Raw genomic sequence first — 25,601 nt, forward strand, 5'->3', positions numbered from 1 at the left:
AATAACAACAAACATTCGCGTCACGATTCCTTATCTTATCTTGATCTTGATCTGGTCAGAAGTGTCCCACCAATCACGACACGATTTCTTATCCACTAATATCATCCTTTCCATTCAAAACAACAACGTCACTTATTTACAAATAACAAATGACGACATTTATTTACAAATAACAAATGACGTCACGTATCTACATCTGAAAACAACACACACCCACAACACGAATCCTTATCTCTACCATCTCCCATAATTCCATACGCGAACCAAAACACAAGAACTGAAGCCATTCACACACTTGCCCACAGGGAAATTCCAAACATTCCACACCCATGAAGCCACGCACACCGGAAGCATTTGGTTTAAAGTGTCCCACCAATCACAACACGAATCCTTATCTCTACCATCACCCATAATTCCATAGGCGAACCGAAAAAATCCCCCATAATCCCATACGCGAACCAAAACACAAGAACTGAAGCCATTCACACACTATGCTCACATGGAAATTCCAAACTCATGACGTCACACACAATGACGTCAGGAAGCCACGCCCACTTTCCTTATCTTATCTTGATCTTGATCTGGTCAGAAGTGGGACCCCTACTACTCTGACTGTATACCTAGAGTCCGAATAATAAATCAACTATAGGTTAAATGGATGAATAACACCATTAAGCTTGAGCTGCAAAAAAAAAGAAACAACTATGGAAGGAATTTAAGGAGAAAGGTGACCGACAGGCACACGAATGGTATAAAGCGCAGGCCAGAAGGGTAACTAGTGTGGTAAGAAAAGCAAAAAAGGATTACGAAAGAACATTGGCCATGCAGGCTAAAGAGAATCATAAACAGTTTTTTAGATATGTAGCAAGTAAAAGGAAAAATGTACATGGCAGAATGATTTTAAAGAATGCGATAGTAGGGAGGTAACTAAATCAGTTGATATAGTTGAGTTACTGAGTGAGCACTTTTCAAGAATATATCATCCAGGTGGTGAGAGTGGTGTATGAGTGGAATAAGCTTCCAGAGTCTGTTGTGGGTGCTACGACCGTGAATGATTTCAAGGCAAGGTATGATAGATACTGTGTGAATGTCGAATAGTTGTTCTTGACATGATATTAGGGCCTCCCTCGATGAGTCTGTCGACTCCTTGGAGTTGCCCGGAACAATAATAATCACAATAATAATATTACAGTTAAATATTCAAAATATATTTCATAAACTGAAACGAGTAGACACAGATCATTAATGCTAATATATTGTTTCTTCATAAAAATTACGGTGAAGATTCAAAGGGGATTACCGCTAACATGGCGTTGTCCATTTCTTCTATGATTTCGTCTTCTGTCAAAAGTGGATCGGAAGTATAATGTTGGAAATAAGAATCTAGGAGAATCAAATTGTTGTCCTTTCTGTCATATTCTGTACTGGTAAATTCTTTCTCTTCCATAGATTCTGGACTCTTAAAAAACAACTCTTTTCTCTTTTTCACAACCTGCAGAAAAATGAATTATTATTCGCTGAAATTCTTTATCTATCCAAAATCTACTTTTATGTATACAATTTCTCCTTATGATAGACTTATATCGGAAATAAAGTACATAATAAGTGCATGATCCACACACAAATAATAAAAATACAACACCTCACTGAGATTCGAAGGCCTAAACAGGGAATATGCGAATAATAATATGCATATAAAAATAATGGTCAGCTTGAGATTAACACAGTTATCATTTTTAATTCGCTTTCCTGGCAAAAAACGAAAGCAATTTTAATCAATAAACACTTTATGCGGTAAACAATTGACATACATGCCTGCTAAACGGTATTTCCCCGAATATAAATTCTGGGCACATACGCGACACGGGCAGACGCAAATTTAACGAAGACAAAATTTGATTTTTAAGTCGAAAAATATATAAAAAGATAAAGGGTTACTACAATTTGTAGGCCGTATTTTTATCGAAACCCCGTTGTATAAGTACCGCATTATACGAAGGTTACCTGTACTCTTTTTATCTTCGGTAAATAAAAATCCCATCTTCCAAAGGGTGCTTTCACCAAGTTTGGAATAAATTTTGTGTAACATAATTTTTGGCCACAGGGCTTGAACACCTTCTTTTTAATTATGGCTAATCTATATTATTAAACTTTATAACTAAAAATGTTTTAATTGCTTCTGCTCGGTATAAAAATAAACTCTTGTCTTCTTGTAGTTATGAGGTTATCAAATTCATAATCAGATGGGTACTAATAATTTTGTAGGGTAGGAACAATTTCATTACTTTTGAATTGGAAAAATAAGCAAATCGGGTTATCAGTAATTTTATGAACTTACTTACAGATGACCAACTTCGATGGTATTTTGTAATAGGGTATGCATTATCTGTTATTTGTAATATCTGTCTATCACAAAAAAAAACTAAAAAAACATAGAATAAAACAGAATTAAACGTTTTCAGTAAGTTGAATTTTTCCCATGAAAATTAAATCGAAAATCAAGCCTTGTTCTCATGTTTGGTAATCTTTAAATGAATCTAGAATTTATTTTTAATTGATGAGCTGAAAACTCAACTTCAAGAATTTGTACCATCCTTATTTTTTTATACATGAGAAAATAATGTTCGTCTTGGTTCGTCAACAAACAAAAATGAATAAAATTAAAATAAATAAATTCGACTGACCTTTCTGATGAAGCTGTGTAAATGATGCAAATCTTTCTTGAATTGCCTTCCTGAGAGCGATAAGTTGAAGTAGATGAAATCTGGCCATAACCATGGACTAATTATCCGGTGAAAAATATGCTTCGTTATGCTAAATTGCATAAAACAAAAACCGTTAACAAGATTAAAAACAATATTAACATAACAGCTCTTGTATTGGAGTAAGTAAGAAATTAGCTTCGGGGTGAGGATCCCAGGTTACATTAACAAAAGAAAGTATTAATATTTGTATTCCCTATATTTGGAAAGTTCAAAACAACCACACCTATAAATATCAGGTCCGTTTTCAAAAGCAGCTTCTTTTCAGACATATAGACAAAACTGCCACTCTAAATCAAGATTTCAATATTGAATTCACCGTTTTAATGTTTTCGTCAATCCTTCTTCAAATTGGCTTAATGAATCAGCTATGCAAGTTCTTGAACCTAGCCACAAGTTCGCTGTAGCAGCCACAGAATATCCTCAACAGAACTGCAACTTCACATAGAATTTGGTCTTCTTGTTGGCTGCCAATATTCCCTAAAGACTCATATTTCACGATGCTAACATTCTTAATCAAGATTCGTTCATCAAATATCTCTCTTCTACTCAGATCGATTGTCTCATTAGTCTATTGTAAACCAAAAATATAATAATCGCTACAAAGGGACCAAAGTAACTCAAGTATCAGGATTACAAAGTAATCCTGATACTTGAGTTACTTGAATTACTTGGGATAATTGAATTACTTTGGAGTATACACTTTACATATCTTTACATATCTTTACTTGGGATACTTGAATTACTTTGGAGTATACACTTTACATATCTTTACATGACACACACACACAATGTGTGTGTGTGTGTCATGTAAAGATATGTAAAGATATAGGTGTTTGTAGCAGAAAACATTGAAGGAAAATCATGCTCTCAAATTTCGAAGAGTCGTTGTTGTAGGATCTCATTTTCCGGAGACAAGTCCTGCTTGTCCGGAAAATTGTTGACATATTGGGCAACTCCAGATTACAATCAGCGATACCATACTGAGATGGAAGCACAGTGAATCTACTGGAAGAAAACGGAGAGTGTATGACATCTTCACTCACCAAACATCACCACAGGCTGCTACGCAAGGAATCATATGTAAAATTCTCCATTCATCGGCCAACACGTTGAATGCGGATTTCCGAGAATCGACTGAGAACAGGTGTCTACATTAACACATTCAGAACCAAGACTCACAACAGTGGTTTCCATTGTAGGACCCAATATACAAGCCCCGCATTACCAAAACCAACATGAAGCGTCGTCTTCAGTGATGCAATGTGGGACGTGGAAACTTAGAAAAGTATGTTATGGAGGGATGAATCACGCTACACCCTCTAACGAGTAGATTAATGGGTATGAATGTGGTGAAAGATCGATGAACATCTCTTACAACAGTTCGTAGCCAAACTATCAAATTCGGAGGTGGTTGTGAGATGGTATTATGCTCTTTTTCCTGGATTGCGCTTGGACCTCTGTTTGTGGTGTCTCAAAAATTGAACAGCGTGATGTACCGGAACATTCTTGACAATGCAATGCTTCATAATTTATGGTGTACCTGCGGAACTGACTGTTGTTTTTTCAGAAAAACAATGTATGGTGTCAAAATCTGCTGCTCTAATTAACGGGCTTTTGGACCTGATGCTATCACACTTGACTGGGCTCTAAAGAGTCCCAATCTGAACTCAGTTGAACATGCAGTGGAATGAATTGCAGCATCGTGTGAGATCAAAGGAGGTTAGCCCAATAACAGTCTGTCTTAGACTATTGTGGGCGGACCACCTGTAAGCATATAATTAGGTTATAGACTCTATGTCCTCATTACATGCTACAGAAAGAATCGCCAAAAAGTCTCATTGATTGTTATCTTACGCTTGTGGAACGTCTAATCCGTCGGATTACTGCAACCATGGGAGCGGAAGGAGGCTCTATATCGTAATAAGGTGGGCTCAATGGCTTTTTGTTGCTCACACTACGGTGACCGTTGACGTCTTTCAAAGCAGTGGGTGCGTGTGTATAGTTTTTCGATGTAATCAACTTGGGTATGTATACAGCAATCCCAGTGCTTTTATCAGATGCATGGAATCATATCCATGTATCTATAAAATTCCTGAACCGTGACTCTGTTGAGGACCTGCAGTTATTCTGCTGAATATTGTCAACCATGTCTAAGCAACGTCATTTCCAGACAGAATTCCATCATGAGGAACACGAAAAGTCGTCTAGGGGAGGTCATGCGAATATGGAGGTACCGAATGACTGTTGGGTTTCAGGCAACCAGGATGGAAGCGTTGTCATGATTAAGAAAACCCAATAGTTGTCCTTTCCTGGATGTCTGCACCGAATTCTCTTTTATACCACTTCAAAAACTCTCATTGAACCTTGCCGTTGAAACTTCGACGAGGTGTGTGTTTGTGGGGGGGATTTCCTGTGGACAATGCCTTTGATGCCAAAACGAAACTTGGGTGACAGGGTGCAAACCTTTTTTTGGCACCTTCCTCCGCAATGGCTGATACCCTCTCTCTGTTCCTACAGCAGATTTTTTAAGTTGAAGAAAAATATCATGAAGCGTCTTTACTACTTAAAATCTACAATTAGATAAAATAATCACCGAACCACAAAAAAAAAACAAAGAAACAGGAGACTTAAAAAACGCACGTCACGCAAGATCGTACTCCCTAACCTTGCCGTTTGTTGCCATACCGATTTGCAAATCAGTATGGCACTCTACTATACGCTCCTTTTAGAGGCGAAATATAATAATTAGACTGGTTCCCCCGCGCTATTCAAATATCCAGAAGTTTAGGGTCATACCTGGATTGTAGGCTTGGGATGACGTTGAGAGGATTAATAGGAGAGATGAGCGAATGTATATAATAAGTGTGGGCTATCACTTTTCATTCAATGTGAGCAGTACGGAGAAGAATGCAAAGTGGCAGACATCTTGAATATAAGATTAATGGTATGGCAGCGTGCGAGGCGGATGATGCAGCAGATAATATCGTTAAGACAAAAGGCGTGAAGAGTATGCTAGCTGACCATACTGCAGCGGCATCTACTGCGATAATGTACAATAAGACAACTAGCAAGCAAGGTAGCGAAAAAGTGACTGGCGTGATAGCAAGGGGAAATACTACACAGTGAGTGAAAAGATGAAACGGGATTGAAAAATTTATCTAATGCTTCGACATTCACTGAGTTTGGGGATTCAATTATTAACGAATGGTGAATGATAAAATGAGGCTAAAAAGAAATCATGAAGAGTTGTTGCAATCGGTTGCCATTAGAAGAAAGATGGATTAGGGAAGGATGATACTGATTGGGGAAAATAGTTGCATGATAAACACCGAGGAAGATATACCTGAGATTTTAAATTACCAATTCTGAAAGGTATATATTTCTTCTTCTTCTTCTTCTTCGTGAATAAGATATCATGTAGAACATCAGTACACAATACAGGTGAAAAGAGAGACTAAAAATAAGTGAACAGGAGGTATACGAGGATCTCGGTACACTGGTTGTGAAAACTGCAGTGGGACTTCATGATATATCATCATGTGTTTCGAGTGAATAGCCCAGGGCCTTGATAACAACAATAGAGACGTCTCTTTTTAACATGAGTCCTAGACTGAGTCAAGTTCTAAAGGAATAGAAATAGGAGAAAATATCATTCACGATAATTATGGAGGCGTAAGATTAAGGCTTTCAATTACAATCCAGTCTGCGTGTTCTTGAGTTGTGAAAGTGTTAGTGGTAAAGGATTCAAGTCTGGATGAAGGACTAAGATTCATAAGGGGTTTCGAATCAATAACAATCACCTTGATTAACAGCATGGGTTTGCTAAAAGAAGGGCATACTTTAGCAATCTACTTATTTATTATAACAAGATGCCAAGTGGATTGTACAAGAGAGATAATTCGCAGTGATATTTTTTAGATTTTGAAAGAACTATGACAAATTATGGCATGAGGAGCTGGTGACTAAATTGGAAAGCGTGGGATCTACGAGCACATTTGAGCGACGGATTAGAGCTTGGTTGTCTGATTAGTATCAGCAATTTGTGTATACAGTTGCAATATGCAAAAAATAAAAGTCATTAGTGCTTGGGACGAAGGGTCTGTTTTGGTCGTGTTGCTCTTTAGCTTCTATGTTAATAATATCGGGGTAGGTTTGAATGGTGATATGCAATTACGTCGAGTTGATGAAAAGTCAAAAAGAACTATGAGGAATAGCGGGGATGTTAGAGACTAATTTGAAAGAGGAGTGAATAGAGTGACCATAAATATACGTGGGTGGTCTGAAAAGTTCTCGCCTAACAATGAAAAAAACGAATTCATAACTTCAAAATTATTTTTACTTTCCAACGTCATCTCCCTTAAGACTAATACGTTTATTCCAGCGATGCTCCAGCGCCATTATCCCTTCCCTGTAGTAGTTCTCAGTAAGATCTGCAACAAACCGTCTACAGCTGAAATCATCTCTTGATTCGAAGAAAAACGTTGACCAGCAAGGAAGAGTTTTAGTTTTGGGAAGAGACAAGTCAGAAGAACTCCAATCTGGTAATAGGATGAATGTTCCAACAATTCATAGTGCATATCCGTCAATTTTCCCATTCCCAAAACACCTTTTAGACAGCTGAATTTTCCTGATGAAAGACTAAAAGATCGGAAAAATATTCCCTGGTTATTGTTTTATACTTTTCAAGATAATTAATAAACAAAATGTCTTTAGCATCCCAAAACAACAATGCCATGACTTTGTCTTTTTGTTTCAAGCTGAATAACCGGCTTCAGTCCACTGTTTTGATGGTTATTTGGATTTTGTTGTGTAACGGTGAATCGATTTCTCATGCATAGTAATAAATCGACGTAAAAGAATAGTTTTATTCTTGTTAAAACGCTGCAAGCACTGTTCAGAGATTTTCATGGGATTATGTTTTTGTGCGAGTGCGGCACCCATCCTGCGCAAAGCTTTTTCATTTGGTATTATTCATGCAATATAAATCCTACACGTTCTTTTGAAATGCCTATTGTCTCAGCAAATTCACGCACTTCGATTCATCGGTCACTCAATAGCGTATTGTGCACTGATCAATTATTTCTGTTGTTGTTGTTACACTTTTTGGACGTTCTTCACGTGGATCATCTTCAAGGCTGGTATGGCCACGTCTACACTTTGCATCCCATTTAGTAATTATAGAAAACGAAGGACAAGAGTACTCATAAACGTTTATGAATTTCGAATGACTTTCTTTTCGCGTTAAACCTTCTTTTACAAAGAATTTTATAATAGCACGATACTCAATTTTATCCATTTCAAGGTATGCAGACAAAACTTTAGCTTCAGTCAGCTGTATAAAACAAAGTACTTCATAGAATGACATTCAATTTCATTGGGATGGTTATGACAGATGTTCTAACTTAGAAAAAGAAAAATCTTGCCGATAGTTTTATCATCTATGTTCGAGCTCGAGAACTTTTCAGACCACCCATATGTCGGCTTATCAGTTCATTGTTGCAAAGTCGTCGGTTTAAAATTTGGAAAGTATAGATGGAATACAGATTCAGTTGATGGAATAGATGAAATGAGGCCTTCCCTGGAAGCTGAGGAAAGGAAGTAGCAGTTTTTTCTGCATGGTGAATGGAGTGCGATCAGAATGCATTCCATGAGAATGTGGCGAGTACAGAGGCATTAAATGCACAAAATCTCTGTAATAAATATCTGTGTCTGTGACCCGTGTTAGTTCCTACAATCAGACATTGCTCTCTGTGGTAGTGTAAGTAATAATAATAATAATAATAATAATAATAATAATAATAATAATAATAATAATAATTTTTTTTTAATTTAATTTTAATTTTTTTTATTAGGTTTCAGATAAATTACATACATAAATACAGTAATAATTATATATATATATATATATATATATATATATATATAATTATTACTGTATTATTATAATTATATTAATATTAATTACTATAATATTTATATAGCGCCTGTTTCAGCTCTCTGTATGTTCCTAGGTTTCTGTTGTCGAACGGCAGTTTGTTTATCATGTCAGGTACGTAGAAGTTTCGGGTGGCTTTGCCGTTCTCATTGTATATTATATATATATATATATATATATATATATATATATATATATATATATATATATATATATATATATATATATATATATATATATATATATAATATTTATAACATTACAATTGTGAATAACAGATACTTGCAAGTTAATAATTTTCTTCCTCGAAACTTAGCAGACCTTATCTAAGGAAGATAATAGATGATAGATGGCGCTGGTTTCATGGTTATGTTTCTATACTGGTCGCAAGCCATGTGTTGATTTTACTGTTTGTTGGTACAAGCTTAGATGAGTTCAACTCCTGTTACAGTTTAACTTTTTTTTTTTTTTTTTGCAAATAGGGTTGGATTTAGGCATGGTGTGTTTGTTTCTTTGTGTTCTTGTAGTGATGGTTTTTGAGAGGCGGATTTGTAATAGCTCTGTGTGTGTGTGTGTGTGTGTGTGTGTGTGTGTGTGTGTGTGTGTGTGTGTGTGTGTGTGTGTGTGTGTGTGTGTGTGTGTGTGTGTGTGTGTGTGTGTGTGTGTGTGTGTGGGAGTGTGTGGGGGAGAGAGAAACAGGAATTGCTCTAATTTTCATTCTCGCTATAATATTTATATAGCGCCTGTTTCAGCTCTCTGTATGTTCCTAGGTTTCTGTTGTTGAACGGCAGTTTGTTTATCATGTCAGGTACGTAGAAGTTTCGGGTGGCTTTGCCGTTCTCATTGTTGTACTTATATGTTATGCAGTTTGTTGACTGTGGTCTTGTTATTTGATATGTTGTTCTAGTTACTCTATAGGTTGGGCTGCAGTAATGTTTTAACATAACTGTGTAGTTGCATAAGTGTTTCACTTTTATGTTTTTATATTTTGTAATTTGTCCGTGCTTCCTGAATAAGTGTGGGTTGTTCCCAGAATATCAGTTTTACCATTTTATCTTGCAAGCATTGTAACCTGTTAAGTCTGTAGTCTGCGCAGAATGCGTATGAAGTGATTGCATATCTCAAAATGTTTTCACATAATGTTTTATAGATTAGTATTTTTATGTGGGTTGGGGCAATGTCTTTTAATCTGAATAGTTTGCTTGCTGTTATACTAAGCTTGGTATGTGGGTAGTTTGTATGGTTATTCCCACTTTGATCCGCATCGAAGTGAAGTCCGAGATAGCGTATTGTTTTCACCTGTGTGATGGTTGTGATTTTAGGTTCTGCGCTTTGTATATAGGTTGATGAATGTTGGATAGAGAGATATTTAGTTTCTATAGGCAAGTTTTGGGGGTTTTTGAGTATCATTAGCTTTGTTTTTATAGTGTTTATATATATCGCGTTTTCAGTTAACCAGCTTAGTGATTCGATTGATGTCGTGTTGTATGTTTGTTTAAGCGATATTTGCGTTGTGGTGAATGGATACCATGGCCGTGTCGTCTGCATACTGGTAGATTTAGGGGAAGGTGGCTTATGTCATGTGTGTATATGTTAAATAGAATAGGAGATATGACAGCTGGTTGCGATTCTCCACAGGTTACATGTACCCCTTTGCTGTACGCTGATCCTATACGTGTGGTGTGCTTTGTGTTTTTCATGTATGCTTTAAACCACTTTAGTAGACGACCTCCAATTCCGATATGCGTTATTTTCGTTAACAAGGTTTTGTGTGTTAGTGTGTCAAATGCTTTTGTTAGTTCAAAGAATACCACCAAAGTTATTCTGTTTTTATCTAATGCAGCGTTTATTAGATCTATGAAATCTTCCAGGAGTGTTGCAGTTCCTTTATTTTTTTGAAAGCCATATTGTGTTTTGAGTATGATTTGAAATTTTTCAACGTATGTGGAGAGTTTGTGATGCACGATGCGCTCCATGATTTGGTTGATTACAGACAACGTGGCGATGGGTCTGTAATTAATTATAATGTTTCTTTTTCCATGTTTGTGTACGGGTGTGATTAATGCGGTCTTTAATGTTTCAGGTATGTGTCTATATACTTAATAATAATAATAATAATAATAATAATAATAATAATAATAATAATAATAATAATAATAATGGCATAAATAGTGACTGGATTTAGTAATAAACGTTTTGAAGCTTATCATTCGGACAGAATTAATAAGAAATACTTTATCCTGCTTGTAATCCTCAACTACCTCAAAATACCGATCGCAGTAATGCCTTCACTTCTCTATATTCAGGATATTTGAGAAAAAATACCCGGAATTTTCAATAAAAAATACTTTATGCCCTATTTTAAAGTAAATGAACCTACTCGGGTTCCTCTTTCTTTTTTTTTGCATTTTATCCTGTGTGGATTAAGAAACGTGAATAGCAACCAACATCTGCTTGGGAACAAAGATAAAATTACAACTGCTCAAGAATGTGGATTAGCAGATCGTATCTTGTATACAACATGCAGAATATGAAATGACAGAATACTAATATGCTTCACTGTAGCAATTTGGAATGTTGAAGCCTGCCAAAATCTTCAGCTAGCATTAAAAGCCAGTGTATGAAAGAATTATGGTTGTGGGTTAAACGTCCTACAGGATGAGAAAAGTAATTTTAAATTGACTTTCTTACGTGCGTGTTACTCTTTATATCAAATTACTCACCTGAAAATGACTCTCTGACAAACACGAAACATTGCTATCATTGAACTGTTGCTTAATGTATTTCTTCACTCAAATAAACATTAAATGAAATCAGCATTTTGCTTTCGATTGTCGTATAAGATTTAATTAACTAAAAATTATGAAAGAAACGAAAAATAAAACGTCTACTAAAAATTACTTTCGAGAAGCTGTACTGAAGTATATTTAATGTACTATGGAGTTAAAGATTAATTATTACTAAATTTTTACGATGGAGTTTAAGAAATAATTTAAAAGTAGTTCGTTAGCTACTTGTCCAATTGTGTTCAAAAATTATGGACTGACAAACTGAATTGAGAAATGGAATTTGACAGAATCAATGTGCAGTAATTAAACTATGTAACTTACCTGTCGAGTGCACGTCTATATTCCTGATTCTTGCCAAGCTGAGCATCAACCCTCACTCCCATGGCAGTTTCTATATAATAATAAATTAATTCAAGTAATTAAAGAAAAAAAGAGGGAACAAAACTGATTTGAAATTCAGTTGCATAAATTATTTACTGATTATTTATATAAAAAAAAAAAGAAATTTCGCCTGCTGGTGAAAATCGTTGAAAATCAGTGCTGAAACTCTCCGTCATCCAACAAGTGTATGGCATTGAAATTTCAATATTACGTCTCCCAGTTCTAATCACACGATTAATTCGCTTTCATTATGAAAATCATACGATGTTTGTGCTTTTCCATCTTCTTTCTAATCAGCCTTCTTTGAACACGGCCATCAGTACCACAAATGACATTCAATAATTGCCCAGTCTTACAAATATGAAAATCTGTAGCCACAAAGTTTGAATTCTTATATATTATTTCTCAGATTGAATCCTTAGACCTTTTTTCTTATGTAGTGTTCTCAGACATTATTTTTCTTATCTGAAAAGACAAATTCATCGACATTGTTAATAAACCAGGCCTTGGTAAATAATGACCGTTCAGGTTTTTAAAATTATTGTTTAATTTGCATAATAATCTTAAATATTGAATCATAAAGAACAATATTTCTTAAGACTGTTATGTTCATCGATCAAAATTACTCTCAAGGTGTTGATTTTATTTTCTCATATTCATGTGTCTTATAACAAGAATTCCGTTATGTTCGCCATCATAATATTCGTCCTTAATTGTAACGTACAGTTTTCTGATAGACACTTCAAACCAAATTAACAATTTCTCCGAACAAAAAAAAAAGGTGTGTTCATTGCACAAAGGTATCTGTTAAAATTCGACCTAGATCACCATCGTTGCTTCTGTAATGGATCAATGAAGATTATTGGTGTTGTTACCGTAAGGTACTATCCAGAACATTTGGCATTTGGGTCGATTTCAAGTAATTAGTCATAAGTTACTACTTCCTAGCCTGGGACTAACACAGGCTACTGTCATTCTAAGATATGTTCTTCGCGTGTAGGCAATGGTGATCATGGACCGGTTTGCCTTTAATGAAGTAGAAAAACCGTACATCCATATATTAGCGAACTCACCATTTGTCAAAAAGAACTCATAAAGGTTTCTAGCCAGGTAGATCCATTGAGAGGTTCGTCATGGGTTCTATATAACCCGAATCGAGCTATAGTCCTACCCATTAGAGGGCTTCGTGTATATCAGCTGAGCTAGGGAGGCTCCAACGAGGAGAATTGACTGATATGATAGGTATAATTCAGGTTGGTCGGTGATTTTCCTCCTTTTTCAAAATGCCATAGAATAACCTCCTGCAAGTATTTTACAATATTTACCGGTTTATAAAAAAAATGTGAAATTTTCCAGAACAAGAGAGACCATTGTGTAGCAGATCAAGTACTTGGAACTTTTGTTTACTCCGAAATTTCTTACATCGCTCCGATATTAGAAACCTCACGTCGAATCAGCGAAGGCTTCGATTTAACTTTGTGATCATAATAAGTTTTGTGTTTTTCTATAACTTATATAATGGTGGCTGACGGAGTGGATAATGTACACGACTTTACGTGATTTTCAACTACCAGATTCTGTATACTCGTCACCTTCTGTGAGACCATAAAAGTTTCTATTTATTGACATGTCACTTAGCTCAAAAATTTGTGTTTCTTCTCTAGAGCAGAGATTAGGGATTATGTAAAATTAAATAAAAATTACAAAAAAAATAGAATAAAAAATCTTTACCACTGCCTAGAATCCAACTCATTCTAGATTTACAGCACACTTCAGTTCAGAAAGTTGACATAACAACAATGCTTATTTTTTTCTACTAAATACTTCAAAAACATTTTATTTTTCTTAAGGATTTTGAATCTAATTTTCCTTACCAATTCAGGTAAAGATTATTATTATCATTTAAAATAATCTAAATAGACGTGACTTTCAAATTAATTGTCACATTTATTTATAAAGAACTCAAACGGGCTGTTTGCAAGACGTTAAAAAACCTTACCGCGGTTCTCATAAATTAAGACGCAGGTCCGCATGTTAAATATGGGTTATGGTAAGTTACTCTAGAGCAGTGGTCACCAAAGGGATCGATATGACATTGTTAGGGGTCAATTCGGTCTCAGGGGTCGATTGGGGTCGACAGAAAAATATGACATCACTGTATGGGTAATATTTAATTATATTAACTTGGATTACCTCCATGACAAAAGACATGGAGGTAATGACAACGCAATTAAGAGTGAATCGTGGGATCAGGACCTCCATCTTACAGGTCCATGAATAGGACCTGTAAGATAGAGTAAGATCATGAAAATAGTTACTGAGCCAATCAAGTAGGCCAAAATTACATATTTACCAATAAACGGATGTTGGTGGTTCCTGCCGGCCGCCTCAGTGTGAGCGAGATTGCAACACGTGCGTGGTTCTTATTTACTGATACTTACAAGTATTCGATCCCAGTCTCATTTTTGCGCATCGACATACAAGTGAGCGTTAATGTTCTAAAATTCATCAACATACATATTATAATTCAATCGTTATTAATTCATGAACTAAACTTCTCTATGTTGAAAAGTTGAGCAGTGCTAGTGATAATAATACCAGTAGTTTATTAATATCACTATTAATACCAGTGATATTACTAGTGATAGTAATAGTAATAGTAATAGTAATATAATCATATATACTATATTATACATACAATAAACACTGTAACTATAAAATGAACAATCTAAAAACTCTCATAAGCGTCTTTATTTGCTTGTCCTATTATAATTTCGTAATAGTAAAATATAGGGGGTCAGTAGTAGGGTAGGCGCCTTGAACAAAATGCTTCCGGTGGGCATGGCTTCCTGACGTCATTGTGAGTGATGTCATGAGTTTGGAATGTGTTGGAATTTCCCTGTGGGCATATGCGTCAATGGCTTCAGTTCTTCTGTTTTGGTTTGGTATGGCATTATGGTGATGATAGAGATAAGGATTCGTGTTGTGATTGGTGGGACACTTTAAACCAAATGCTTCCGGTGTGCATGGCTTCATGGGTGCAGAATGTTTGGAATTTCCCTGTTGGCATATGTGTCACTGGCTTCAGTTCTTGTGTTTTGGTTCGCGTATGGGATTATGGGTGATGGTAGAGATAAGGATTCGTGTTGTGGGTGTGTGTTGTTTTCAGATGTAGATAAGTGACGTCATTGGTTATTTGTAAATAAATGTCATCATTTGTTATTTGTAAATAAGTGACGTTGTTGTTTTGAATGGAAAGGATGATATTAGTGGATAAGAAATCGTGTAGTGATTAGTGGGACACTTTAAACAAGATCAAGATCAAGATAAGATAAGGAATCGTGACGTGAATGTTTGTTGTTGTCAGATGAATATCAGTGACATCATTTGTTAGTTGTAAATAAGTGACGTTGTTTTGAATGGAAAGGATGATATTAGTGGATAAGAAATCGTGTCGTGATTAGTGGGACACTTTAAACAAGATCAAGATCAAGATAAGATAAGGAATCGTGACGTGAATGTTTGTTGTTGTCAGATGAATATCAGTGACATCATTTGTTAGTTGTAAATAAGTGACGTTGTTGTTTTGAATGGAAAGGATGATATTGGTGGATAAGAAATCGTGTCGTGATTGGTGAGACACTTTAAACAAGATCAAGATCAAGATAAGATAAGGAATCGTGATGTGAATGATTGTTATGAGATGTAGATAAGCCACGTCATTTGTTAGTTGTAAATAAGTGACGTTTTTGTTTTGAATGGTAAGGGAAATATATTGGTGTATAAGTCATCGTGTTGTCATTGGTGGACATTTCTGACAAGATCAAGATCAAGATAAGATAAGAATCGTGGCGTTATGTGTTTGGATTATTCCCAGTTTCGAGGTTTTCTGAATAATTAATTATATGCTATGTCACTCAAACAAACAGTTTTTTTTTTCTTCTATAGATGGTTGTACTAATTTTCCAATACATTTTGAGGTATTTCTTTCCTGTTAAACGGTGGGATTCTTAGAGTAAGTCGTGATGGCGGCAGTGTAATAAGCTATTAGAGCTTTTCTGAATAATTAATTATATACTTATAATAACTGTCCTTAAACACACACACACACACATACACATTAGACATAAAAATCGTTAATGTGTCCATGTTGATACTCTAATATATACTCTATGATTATTCTTATGGAAAAAAAAACTATTCAGTATTAGAATTACGCTTACCAAAAACATACGAACAGTGATTATTGTTAAATCACTGTTCAAGTTATGTTATGTTATTCAAGTTATGTTCAAGTTAAAAAAAAAAACTTACATTTCTTTCCAGAGTGGGAACATCTTGGTACTATCTAGGTTTTCTGAATATTCCAAATTGTCGATTAACGTATATTCACAGAACACAAACACAAGTCTGAAAAGACTTTTCATTATAGGTTACTGTGGCTAACATATATTCACACCACAAAACACACAAAACATAGGAGTTGAAAGATATTTCTGTAAATAACCAGAAAAGCTAGTGGACTACTTAATTTACTTTAGTATCTGTTTGGTTCTCTGTATTAATTCTTTCCCACTGTTGCCCAACCTTGGTGTGAAAGTCTATGTGCTGTTTTGTTTAGGGTAAGTGTTATTTCCGGTTTCGAATTCCGAGTGCTGTTAGAGTATGGAATTCTGACAAGTGAAATTATTATTTTTTTTCTTTTCAAATTGATTGGTTATTTTCTGTATTTTACTTCTACAGGTCATATTCTAACAGAATAACTGAGCAGAATTAATAAATATATAAAGTATATGAGAATTTATTTTCCAACACTGTATATTTCTCATTAAGTCTTGTCTTTAAGGTATCTATCTTATCCGGTCACCTTTCGTTTCGAACTCTTGGTTTCGGTTGGGAAATTACCAATATAACTATTAATTTTACCTTCGATTCTTTGTGCTCTTAACCTATTTCTGTAAGTAGAATTTATTGGTGAATTATTTTCCCACACTGTTAATTTTCATTCATTAACCTTGTTTGTAGATAACGAACAAATAAGACTTTTAATTCAATGAATCAAAAAAAAATTCTCTGGTTACTTTGTGGCATGAAATTTCACAAGGAAAAAAAAATGTTATCTTCCTTCTTAAATTTGTATAACACATCTACGATACCCAATTTGTTCATTTAATTTACACATTTTATTGAATGAAATATTATTTACAAATTGTATTTACTGAATCTTACAATACAGAAAATAAATAAATTGAAAAATACATCAAAGGTTCTTCCATGGTTGTGGAATTACCATCGTATGGTTTTGACAATGTGACTCTCATCTGAAAGTTAATTTTCATTTGGTGTTTGTTTGTTGGGAATTTATTACTGTAGTAGTAAAATTAAGGGTTGCATATTTATATTTTCGAATCCAATATGTATACTTCAGAGAATTATTAAAAGCACAGAATCTTTCGTTATGTTTCCAAAAGCATTTAAAAGTACATGTTATGTTTTCACGTTTCGTGATCCAATTTCATTTAAATCAAGAACAGGCCTCCATATTAACTTTGTTAATGTTTTTGATTTTTCTCTTCCTTTGGCAAGTAATATATGATATTTGCATGTTGATTCTATCATCCAATCTCTTAGTTTGTCCAAAGCTAGTGAACCAATTTCCCACTTCAGCTGATGGTTATATTTTATTAACCAAGAATTCTGCTTTTTTAACCCTTTCAGGTAATTCTTTCCAACAACAAGGTGATTTTGTCACTGCATATCTTACACTAATTCCATTAGACATACAAATTTATTTAGGAAATAAATTTGAACTCTTATTCAAAAAAATTCTACATCAATTATCCCAATGATAACTGAAAGTTCGTATTTTTCACCCACTATCGATTTTTCATAATCATTTTCCTTCATTCTTCTTCTTCTTCTTCTTCTTCTTAGATTACTTCATATGGCACCACAAATAAATAGTTATTTATTATTATTTCAATGATTATTAGCTCTGCTCGTATACTTTATGGTAACATTCGTTTAAAAAATTGTAAACAATTAGAACTTTTCACAAAGAAACTTTCAAAGAATTTGTGGCTCACCCATTATTTTTGCATTACCAAACACAAATCACAAAACAGCAGCTGCAGTGGATGAACGATTACCTTAAGTAAAAAGTCACTCGACTCTATGGTATTTTCTTATAGTACTGTTTACACTTACCATCCCCTACCCTGACCGTTCCTTCAAAAATTAACCTTTTGCATAGATGACTCAACGACATGTTTTCACATGCTGTTGGATATACTGTTGGTGTGTTTTTATCTTGCTTTGTGTAGGGAAAGGTAAAATTTGTATATGTGTTATCTGTAGAGTACAAACATTTTCTCTATGCCAAACTTTAAAGAAGTGTTAAAGTCACGTTTTGTTGGTTTAATTAGGTGATTCTCTCTTTCTCTCTATCTCTCTCTCTGTAAAATAACCAAATTCTAACAGTTCGGATTTTTTCGATTATGTGAACGATTTGTTTTCAGATAACTCAAATAATGTCAATAGGTAGCATTAGACAATTTCTAAAATAATCAATACATGGATATTCATTTTCAACACTTTTTTTTCCTGTCTTGGCATTAATTTCACAGTTGTGATTTTTTTAAAATAATTAAACAGAATTCCATTAAGATATAAAGTTGTGGATTTAAATATCAAGATCTAATCAGAATAACTGAGTAAAAATTCACTGTGGAAAAACACAACAACAAAAACACACACCTTTGTTCATTTAAGTTTACAAATGCACATTCTATTTTGCTGAAATACTATTTACAAGTATATTCACTGAGAAAAATTCGAAACATGTAATTACCTAAAAATATTTCACAATATTTAGTTTAGACTCTTAACATTTTCCAAAGAGTTCAATGAATAAAATTTTTGTTACTCACTGTTTCTTGGTTACATTACATCAAAATAGCTGGTCACGCAAAAGAATTTTTAAATCAGATACCATGGTAACCACACTTAAATACGTTTGATATTATGTCAGTCTGGAAATGACACCATGCCTCACTAAACATTCTGTGTATTCTTTTGTCACCAAATATACACAAACAGTTTTTGTAAAATGTTCGTAAATGTACCAAAATAAAGAATCTTTATCGAATTGGATAAAATCTTGAAAGTCTAATTTTACCATTGATGAATTTAAATGTTGAGCGATAATATTTCCCATAATACGAACAGATAGTAATTCAGTTTCCAAAAACAGTAAATGATTATCAATGTCGTACATTTTTGGTGAAAATCTCTCAGCTTCTTCACAACTAATAGAAAAACCTTACTTCCATCAGCTCCTGTATCATCAAGTATTAGTTCCCCATCTTGGCATTTCAGAATATAACACTCACCGAGGTCCATTTCGTAGTCAACTCTTCTTTGCAAGTAGCCGAGGATATCAGACCACTTCCTGTGTAATTTTTCCCAAGTGGTCGGGGATAAATACATCACAATGTACGTGTTTTCTAAAATAATAATCGGTTTCCATCCTTTTAGAGCTTGGTGAAGAGTTTTGTCTCGTGCTATTTTCCTGAAGAAAGAAAATTTCAATGACTTTTGTGGATCACCCATTATTTTACCTTACTTTACTTTCCTGGATACCAATCGCCGCAACATAATACGATAACTTCACAGGATGAACGAATTGTCGTAACTGCAAAGACACTTGACTCGTTTATTTTTCCTTATAGTACTGTTTACCTGACCCTTAACCCTGACCGTTCCTTCCAAAATGAAACTTTTGCGCAGATGATTCATGGACATGTTTCTACATGGTGTTGGATAAACCATGACGACAATGACGGATGTGTGTCACCCTGGGAAAATTCCAAGATATCTTATCTCAAAAACATCACCCACAATTCCATAGCCAAACAAAACGTGACAACAATGTCGTCATGTGTTTGGATATTTCTGGGGAACATATGTCTCGCATACTGTGATATCACAGAGGGTGACAGATGTCTTCCCTGCAATGCCCCCGCACCTAACCCCATCATCCTAGTCTCTCACCAACCCCTCTCCTCCAGAAGATGTCTGCTCAGCCTAGTGGAGATGAGTGAGCTCATCGTTTGCGGATATCTTTTAGTGATGTCACCTCCAATTGATATTGATAACGTTTTTGGAAAAAAAAATTTTTAAAAACTGGTTTTTTATGAAAACTTTTTTGGAAAAAAAGGTTTCATAAAAAACCAGTTTTTTAAATTTTTTTAAAACACAAAATAGGAGAAATTTTGGACATGTCTTTTTGGTTGTTGTTTTCTGTCTCCTTAATAAATTAGGAGTCAGAAAACAACATCCAAAGAGGTATGTCTAAAATTGCTCCTATTTTGTTATCCTTCATATATTAGTTTTATAACATTTCAGAAATGCCCCATAATTTTAGGTAAAGAGCCAATGACATTGTAAAAAAGGGGGCACCCCTAAACGAAAATAGGTTATATTAGCCATTAAAATAATTGGGTTTTGAACTAGTAGGAAAATAACACTATCAACAATAGCATTGTCAATGACACTTATTTCTTGCATCTTCTCTCTTTGTGATCTTAGTGATAGTAATAATTAATCCTTGTCCTGAACAGAAATCAAGCAGTCATTTACCGTTATTATTAGCTTTGCACTTTTCTCTAGTTGTTTTCCAAATATTTATGCATGTCTCTTAACCATTTCGTACTGTGTTCTTTAGATCTCCGACAAGGACCAGCTTTTACTCTTTTCATTGAGCACACTGCCTTCATTAGTGCATGAAAACATCCCTCTTCATCGGTAGGACTTATAAGCAATTAAACGAATTTTAATTGTTCAGTTCCTCATTCTGATATTAGCTAACATAACTCTACTTGATATCGGCTGCCTTTCAAGACGATCAGCTTCGTATTTACTGTTGAATACTAAAGTTACCCGTTCTTTTCCCCGAGTGATATTGCAGGAATATAGCATCTTGTATTTGTTGCTTACAAAGATTTCTCACTTATTGTTGTCTTCTTTGTTTCAATCACGACCTATTGTGTCGATCTGCTCCTTATCCATTTCTTCTACAAGTTTCTTTTATTTTATATTGGTGCTTCTTACGATGATAGTACCGATCTTGATTCCGATGATGACGATTTGGAATATATTCCGGGATTTGTTTTGTTACCTAACTTTGCGTTGTTTCTTCTGCTTCCGTGAAAAAATCAATGGGAGCCTTGTTTAACCTGGCGAAGTCCAACTGGCATGAAATTCTGTCATATTGTGTCATCATTATGCATTGTGGTTTAAGCCAATAAGAATACAATTTGATCCGCTATATGGCAAATTACCAGCCCATCCTTGTTCGTTTAGCATCCGGGTAGATACCTAACAGGGTGTACTACGACAAGGTGAGGATTGGACATTAGGTCAGAAGCCATGGTCGATTCTCCTCATTGATTAAAATATTGCATGAAGGTCTCCTTCCACTTATAGAGCATGCCACTTACGCGCCCCTAATGAACTGTTAAAATAATTCAAAATACTACAGATAAAATGCTCTACATAATATAAATATTAAAATAATTCTCCATTTCTCCAAATGTTGAAACATTTGGAGAACTGGAGAATTACACCACGAATTACACACCATGTGGAGAATTACATAACGAATAAGTACTTTTTCACAAATCACAGCATAAAGATGTGATTTGTAGATATCGCTGATGCATACTAATTAAGAGTCAGAATTTTAACAGAGTTTTCCTAAACCCTGAATTTGAATTTTGAATTTTGCTTCGACAAGCCAAATAACTATACTTACCACAAAAAACATCCAACGTAAAAGCATTGACTACCGGAATGATATCAGTCCACTCTTTCTTAGCAGAGAGTTTTAACATTTCAATCATAGTGCGCGATTGCTCGTTAAATATTTCAAGGAAGCCTTCATGACTTTTAAAGTGGAATGCGGAAATCGTTATCTTTCTTCTGGTCCTATATTTTTCATCTGAACTGTAAAGAAAAGACGTATCACTATTCGTAATATAATTATAACGTTGACAATATATATGGAAAGATATTTTTCTTTTTCCACAACCAAACTTCTTTAGAATATGGAGAACTTACGTGGCAAGTGGCAAAGTGTATGGATTCCGCCAATGACACCCCACCCCATAGAGTTACCCTTCTCTACTCCATGACCGCATTACGAGTGCTATAGACTGATTTGGAGAAACGAAAATGCTGTTGTTCATATTTCCAACATATTTGATAACGTTTGACATCGAAGGATTCTAAAGAAATGTTATGTTTTATTTCTTGAGTGAAAAAGGAAAAGTGTTCCATTTAAGTGAGAATGACGTTTTCGTACATTTCTATTAATGTACGTGTATTTCAAACCCTGGTCTTTCACCAGTGTTTGATAAATGTATTTTCTTTTACACGTATATCTTCTTCTACGCGTATAAGAAATAATTTTCTTATACGCGTAAACGACCTTCCCTCTCCTATATACAACCCTATTCACAAACGATATCTTTGGAGTGTTCACATAACTCAAAAGACGTCAACACTGATCTGCGTAAAAGATTGTTTTTACGCAGATCAGTGTTGACTGATCTGCGTAAAATTAGAAAATGCAAATTAGATTGTTTTCTCTCTACCAAGGAAGAGAGAACACAATCTAATTACTCTAAATACATAGAAATGCGCATTTTGCCTTTTTTTACTCAATAAAAACCTTTGGTCTATTCAATTTCCTTTGAAAATCCTCATCTCCATCGAGATCGCACCTTGTTTCCAGGATGGCACTCCATCCTAGCCTTTTATGATACAGGTTCTTCAGTTTTATAGCATCCTCTTCTTCCAAAAGGACATTGGTATCCTGTTTCCTTGAAATCGTCAAGGAAGTGAATTAATATATGTGATCATGGTGTTTTTATAAGGAAGATGAATTTCTTCGCTTGGTGTGAGACCACCGTCCCGCTTATTGAAGGCCTGAAGCGGCTGAAAACGTTTCATGGTTGGACTCTAGAGCAGGGTTTCCGGACAATGTAAAAGTAAATAATAAATTAAAAAAAAATATATAAAATTGATAAAAATGGAAAACCATCCTTAGCACACCCAGGCACCAATGTACTATAGGTTTAGTAATAAGCTTTCGTGGGTGATAACCACATAAAAAATTCTCTACTTGAAGTTATATTTGAACCCTTACTCTGTTTATTAAAGAACGTAAAAAATGTGTCTGGTTGAAAGAAAATGTATTCCATTGAAATTTGGACCAGAAAGAATGGAGCTCTTACAGGAGAGTTTAACATTACCAACGAGTTTAACATTACCAACGAGTTTAACATTAACATTGCACGAGTTTTAGAATTGGTACAAAAGTAGGAAAAGTAATGCAGTAATGCAAAAATAATGCAAAGTTTCTCTTTTTTTTTCGAAGAAAGAGGTTTTGAAAGTAATGTTTTTATACCAACAAAGGCTAGATATGTAATCAGGAACGGAAGAGAAAATTAGAAGATCTGAATACTACAAGACTAAAGGAAATGAAGTGATATCTTTCTTATGAGAAAAAAGGACCCCGTTGAAGTTGAAACTTTTAATCGACATCAAATCAGCGCTGAGGTCTTTTAGTAGCCCAGCGCTAATTTGATTCTCCTCACCACAGTCGACAATGGTAAGCCGATTCAGTGTTTGATGCGAAAGATTTTGAAGCAACATTTATTTGGTCATTTCAATCCTTCACTTTTAGAGCATTTCTGAAATTTCTTTGCATCACTACACGGAAACGAAACCACATTTTACCAGTAAATAGGCACAGTCGATAACAAGCAAGTTACAAAGGCTCAGTTGATCAGCCATTACCGAAGAAAGAACAAGTGTGCTGAATTATGATTGTGGGATTACTACTCATTTAAAACAGTTTTCATGTTTTCTTCAAGTAAGTAGAATAGAGAATCTGGGTATGTCATTTTTTGAAAAAAAAAAAAATGAAATGAAATTCACCTTTAAGAAGATTATTTATAACTGACAATCATAATCAACATTTTGGTTTTCTTCTCACAAATAACTTTCAGAGAGAGATGGTATCAGCTTTCCAGCTTTTAATGTGTTGTTGAGAATATCTCATTTGCAAAGATAAGGTATGGTAATGATTATCATCACACTCTGTGAGTAAACGTGTGTACTTATGTTTGCACACTTTAGCAAATACTTCATTAAAATATTATTATTATTATTATTATTATTATTATTATTATTATTATTATTATTATTATTATTATTAAGCCGAACAATAAGTGGCAAACTCTACGGGAAAATACATAGTTCCCATACGCCTAAAAACACTAATATACAAAGCACTATGCCAAAATATACTAAGATACGCTATAACAACGTATGCTTTCTGTGCACCCTACAAATTAAATAGATTAATGTCGCGACAGTACAAAATGACAAAACTGATTTTTTGGGAACAAAGAGAAAATAACGACCTTATATACACTGCAATATCAGAACACAAAATACTGACAGCAAAACATTTATGTCACTATGCAGCCTTGCTAAACCATTATTTCGATGCCAACTGCAGGACAGTCAGAAATACATACCGTATAACAAGACCTCAGACTACTACTTATATCACATTTAAATCCAATAATCACTACGGAAAGGCCAAGTGAATCTTCTACATCCCAGACATGATAGACAAATTAACTTTTGAATGCAGAAACCTTACAAACTACAATAGCTTGAAAAGAGCTCTAAGGACATACTATGAACAAGAAACACGCACCCAAAATACCATACAAACTTAATGAAACACAATATATTCATTCAGGCTTCTAGTTCAGCGACGCATAGATACATTGAAGTTATTGTGTGTGTGTGTGCGCGTGTGTTTGTGTGTGCGTGCGTGTGCGTGCGTGCGTGTGTGTGTATAATAACTGTAACAAAAGTATGCAATATAGAGTGATTATATCCATTGATATTGTATATATAGAGTGCACAATTGCAAAGAAACATCTGTAATAATCATCATTATGAATATTATAATAATATATGTTGTAAACAGTTATTGTTATTATTATTATTTTAAAACAAAAAACTTTATGTACGAGAAAGTATTTGTTATGCATAATTGTCTTCGTATAATGTATGTAATTTATCTGAGAAATAAAAAAACGAATGATAAATAAATATAAATATATATTTATTTATATATATATATATATAATTATTATTTATTTATTTATTTACGCCAATTTACAAACACAGCAAAGGAAACGATACTCAGAACTACAGACCAACAGCTACCCTGCCAGTTATCACAAAAATTCTAGAACAAATAACACTCACCAGACTACAGTACTATTTAGAGTAGTACAACATCATCTCACAAAACCAATACGGCTTTCAGAAAACAAAAAGCACCATCACTTTATTAGAAGACATCGCCGACACAATAAACAAAGCTGTCGACAAAATCAAGAATGCCGTCCTTATACTACTGGACCTAATCAAAGCATTTCATACACTTGAACATGACATTCTTCTCACCAAACTATACTCAATAAGTATAAGAGGAACACTGCATACCTGGTTCAAGAACTATCTCTCAAACAGAACACAAGTTCTGTTTGAGAGGTAGTAACAAAAATAGCTACATGTCACAATCGGGGTATACAAATAAAACACGGTGTACCTCAAGGTGCTATATTATCACCCACTCTA

General features: G+C 34.5%; 1 protein-coding gene across 1 annotated transcript in view; it reads right to left on the bottom strand.

Moving 5' to 3' along the window:
* Window positions 1-21,772, bottom strand: part of LOC150099445 (cytochrome P450 4c3-like) — a 161,695-nt gene extending 139,923 nt beyond the window's left edge. The window contains exons 1-4 of the mRNA XM_090404357.1: window positions 21,685-21,772; window positions 11,811-11,880; window positions 2,343-2,406; window positions 1,301-1,492 (exon numbers count right to left, since the gene is read on the bottom strand). Of these exons, the coding sequence (XP_090260483.1) occupies window positions 1,301-1,492; window positions 2,343-2,406; window positions 11,811-11,880; window positions 21,685-21,772 (414 nt within the window). The remainder of the gene's footprint in view (window positions 1-1,300; window positions 1,493-2,342; window positions 2,407-11,810; window positions 11,881-21,684) is intronic.
* Between the last annotated feature and the right edge of the window lie 3,829 nt (window positions 21,773-25,601).

This window comes from Typopeltis vanoorti, chromosome 14 (assembly GCF_054136105.1).
Source record: "Typopeltis vanoorti isolate ZY-2024b chromosome 14, IOZ_Tvanoo_1.0, whole genome shotgun sequence".
Lineage (NCBI taxonomy): Eukaryota > Metazoa > Arthropoda > Arachnida > Uropygi > Thelyphonidae > Typopeltis > Typopeltis vanoorti.